Source organism: Hydractinia symbiolongicarpus, chromosome 8 (genome assembly GCF_029227915.1).
Source record: "Hydractinia symbiolongicarpus strain clone_291-10 chromosome 8, HSymV2.1, whole genome shotgun sequence".
In the NCBI taxonomy this organism is placed as follows: Eukaryota; Metazoa; Cnidaria; class Hydrozoa; order Anthoathecata; family Hydractiniidae; genus Hydractinia; species Hydractinia symbiolongicarpus.
Genome location: NC_079882.1, coordinates 5,275,120 through 5,279,514, shown reverse-complemented (window position 1 = coordinate 5,279,514; position 4,395 = coordinate 5,275,120). Strand labels below are relative to the sequence as shown.

The 4,395-nt window shown below is 34.1% G+C and overlaps 1 protein-coding gene across 1 annotated transcript; it reads left to right on the top strand.

Moving 5' to 3' along the window:
- The first annotated feature begins 200 nt into the window (after positions 1-200).
- LOC130654663 (major facilitator superfamily domain-containing protein 6-like) lies at positions 201-2,275 on the top strand. The gene has a single exon (XM_057457275.1). It carries the CDS (start codon positions 227-229, stop codon positions 1,658-1,660), a length of 1,434 nt encoding a protein of 477 aa, XP_057313258.1. The 5' UTR covers positions 201-226; the 3' UTR covers positions 1,661-2,275.
- The last annotated feature ends 2,120 nt before the right edge of the window (positions 2,276-4,395 follow it).

Below are 4,395 nucleotides of genomic sequence, written 5' to 3'. Positions count from 1 at the left end.
AGCTCGTGCTTTTTAGTTCATCAAGAAACCACTAATTCTAATTTCCACAAAAAGGTCTCGAGAGTAAATATTATGGAGTCCAGGAGATCATAAAACAGGTTCAAACGATAATTAGAGAACCATACATGGTTTTGCTATACGCATGCATGCCGTAATTAAAATTAATCGTATTAAAAACTTTAACGGACATGTATGAGCTTTAGTACACTTAAGGGACGTGTAGAGAATGGAGTCTTCCGAAGATAAAACGACACCAAAATGGTATGCGATAGATCGAGACATGATCATATGTAAAGTTGCATATTTATTTGAGAATGCAAAACAATCATGTTACATCCCTTTGATGATTTTGTTTTTTGAAAGTATTGGCTTGGATTCGAGCCGCGCTGGACAAATTAACGGAATGCGGTATATTGGCTATTTGATTGGTTCGCCGTTTTGGGGTTATTTAGCTGATCGAAAACAAGCCTATCGTTTCACGGTTACGTTTCTTTGCGTAATTGCTGTTGCCACAATGTGTTCTCAACCCTTCCTAAGTCTACTTGTAGGTGATCAGGAGAAACAAAAGTGCCCTACTAACAGTAATCTTGAAATATTTATAAACCAAACCTTTAACGATAAAATGAATAGAACATTAAATGAAACAATAGGACAACCCATGAAAGGTAACTTTAATGAGGATCATCTTTTTTACACCATGTTGTCAATTAACATTGTAGCATCCTTCTTTGACGGAAGTACACAAAGTTTTATGGACACAGGAGTAATGCGCAGAGTTCTAGCATCGCCAAACCAGCCCAAATTTGGAAATCAACGATACTTTGGAGCAATAGGATATGGAGGGGGAGCCCTTTTGTCAAGTATAGTGATTGATAATTTCCCATCGTTAAAAGTAACATGTTATAGTGGATTATTTTGCGTTTATCTGTTTTTCACCAGCAGTTTAGCTGTTATTTCAAACATCTTATTCAAAGGAATAAAATTCAGTACTCCAAATGCAAAAGAAAAAGGCGAAGTTCGTGGTATATTACGAACAACGTTGTGCAAACCTGACACTTTATTCTTTCTCGTAACTGTGCTCTTTGGTGGAACAGTACATGCGTTTTACGTGAGTTTTCTCTTTGTGTTTTTAAAAGAATTGGATAGCCCCCAGATTCTAATGGGACTGTCCATTACTGTGGCTGCTGTATTTGGATTATTAGGCTTTATATGTGCAGCTAAAATCATTAAAGTAGTTGGAGGAACTATGAATCTACTTTGCTTTGCTTGTTTTATTTGGTGCATTCGTTTCTTTTGTTATGCATGCACGTATAACCCATGGCTTGTCCTTCCTACCCAATTGACGCATGGGATAGGTTTTGCTGCATTTATCGCAGCTTGCGTCGAACACACACGAATGATTAGTTCTCCAGCTATATTGGCTACCATGTACGGAATTATGAACTCTCTATACTTTGGAGCTTCTTTCGTCATCGCAAATATCGGCGGAGGAAGTTTATATAAATACGTGGGTTCAAGGCAGACTTTTATTATTGCAAGTGTGGCGTGTGGTGTGTGGGCGATATTGGTTTTTATTTATATAGTTATTGGGATATATCGAAAAAAGGCTAAAGTGGGGAATGTCTACACAGTTGAGGAGGCACAACACGAAATGAACTGAAATTTAAAATTTTCTTTCTTTGATCATATCATATGTGTTTTTTTGTATGTTTCAACCTAGGAGGTTAGATAGCTAGAATAGATAAACAGAGAGAAAGAATACCGCATTGTATATATCTAAATATACCTTCTCATTTTAAGTTCTGCAATAAACAATGTATAAATATACGAATAGGTCTCTTGATATACATAATTGCAAACACATGCAATGCAAAACATTATATCGTGGTTTTTTGAAAAAGATAAAGATATTTAATTATCAGAAAATTTAATAGGAAGTATTAAAAACAAAAAATGAAGGCTAAATTATAACTTGCATACTGGTGTATACTGGTGGTATATTAAAAAAGCAAATTTACTTGACATATCATAAACAATATTTTACGCGCGATAATTAATTTGCTCAAAGAAAGCAGAAAATCTCCAATATCTAATAAAAAAACACAAGGCACGTTTTGCGGAGAAAAAAAATACCATTAAAGATATATTTGCATTTTAATCACCAAATTATGGATAGCAAAATTTCGATATCGCTGCGTTTGTTTTACATAGGCTAGATGTTCATTATGAAACCTATTCAGTCCGGGCTCTTTGGACCCTCTGTATGGACGGGGGAGGGGGGTTTGTGATTGATGGAGGAGACAAAACTGCGCACGTATGTTTGCAAAGTGGAGCAAAATTAGAATAAAAAATTTTGAATGGCGTCTTGTTAGTCCAAGATGACGTCATCTTATACCTCCGATCTTCATAACAGTAAAAATTAACGTTAGAATAAAAAATAACATTTTTGGATGTGTAATTACTGGATTATAACATAAAATGGCTAAATAAAACATGACGTTGGCAAGGATATTTCAAGACTTCTTTTCAGACAGTCTGTTATCCGATGAGCTACTGTGCCAACAAACAAACGTCATATGAAAATGTTTTTCAACTGTCCTGAAGCTACTAAAAATAATAGAAAGTCACCAAATTTAAATAATTAAAACGGTATGCTTAAGAAGTTATTAAAAAAATGGGATTAAGGCTAATGAAGACCCCCGGCTCAAGAAAATTTGTCTTCGTCGCGAGACTGAGGAAAGTTATATTTTACCATGTAAAGGTATGGTTCTGTCAATCCAGGGGGGGGGGGGGGGTTGGGCAGCATTGTGCCTTAAAATATCGCTTGTCCTTTCGTATCTAGTGCTTTTTGTTAAAAGAAAACGCAAGAAAAAAAGCTGAGGAGAAAAGAACGATAAACAACGTACTTAAAAAAGCACGTTTTTATGTACGAAGACAAATGACCCGATAAAGGATTACGTAATGTTATTTTGTAAAAATCCTGTAAAACGCGCATCGCGCATGGATATCAAAAGGATGCCGAAACAATAACAATTTGAATAGCAGTTTATGGGCACTAAAACTAGTTCAATATCCTTCTTTATTTCTACCTCCATGGGAATACACAACACAATTCTTTTTTATAAAAACACGAGTCTTTGATTTTTCCAATGGAACAAAATGATAAAAGTGTCAGGGTCAAATCATTGCTTATAAATCTAATACAAGTCTAACTTTTGCCATAAGATAAAAACATTCCAGGATACGAATCCTCTTACAATTCTCTCTAAATATTTTTTTCTCCACACAAAGGTAAATTTGAATAAAATGCTGCTGTCGCTGGAGATGATAGATCAGAAAGACACTAATAATTATCGAATTATTTATCCACACCATATATATATTCGATATAAACAAAGTTATTTTGAAACATGGTTAAATATTGAAATTATTTTGTGACTATTTGTTATCTCGCTGATATCTACAGAAATCTGCACATCACAGCGGCCGTGTAGCATTTCCTGACTTTGTGTTATTAGTATGGAGATTTCAACACCTACGAATTTTATGTTTGCATTTTTATTTTAAAGAAATGTAAAAACTAGCGGTCTGGACAATTTGTGATGGATCTTATTCTTGATTTGAAGAATAGATAACGATTTAATTGCACCTTTCTTATTTCTTGACCTTCACGGAAAGTTTTTAAAATTAGCTTTTTAATTAATAGCTTCGTCACTTACGAATTAAACTTTGAGACATTGGATAGAATGGTCCTTTGAAAAAAGAACGTTGTCAATCACATTAATCGCCTTAACTCGCCGAAACTTGTCACTCTCCCATTCTAATATGCTTTTATCTTTCCATTAGTATTAGTATACATACAAATTTTTGGCTCAGCCCAGTGTACTTAGTAATCACAAATTGTTTATTGTTTCGGTTTTTCTGTTCAGATTCATATTAGTATTGTAGATTTATCATTTCTTGTGCATGTTCAAGAAATGATAGCCCACAACACAAACATAAAAAAAAAATATTTGAAATTAAGATTATCAACCATTTTGATAATGACAGTGAACAACTTGTAAGGTTATGTTTAATGGGTTATCCTCAGAAAAACAAAACAGAGTCATTTATTAATTGTATGGCCATGTTGACCCGTTTGATATCATCACATTTAAACTGACAGAATACACCTTTTATAATGTAGTTCGCCACCAACTGATTCTTTTTTAGACACCACAAATTTGTTTACTTGTAGTTGTGATGGAAAATATTATCGGGTGTTTGAAGGCTTGTTTAGTCCTTTTAAATTAGAGTTATGATAGCTAAAAAACACGGCATTCTAAAATGTCCATCTAATATGAACATATCACCTACAGCGCTGCATCGTTAAGAATTTAAGGAATTTTAAATGCA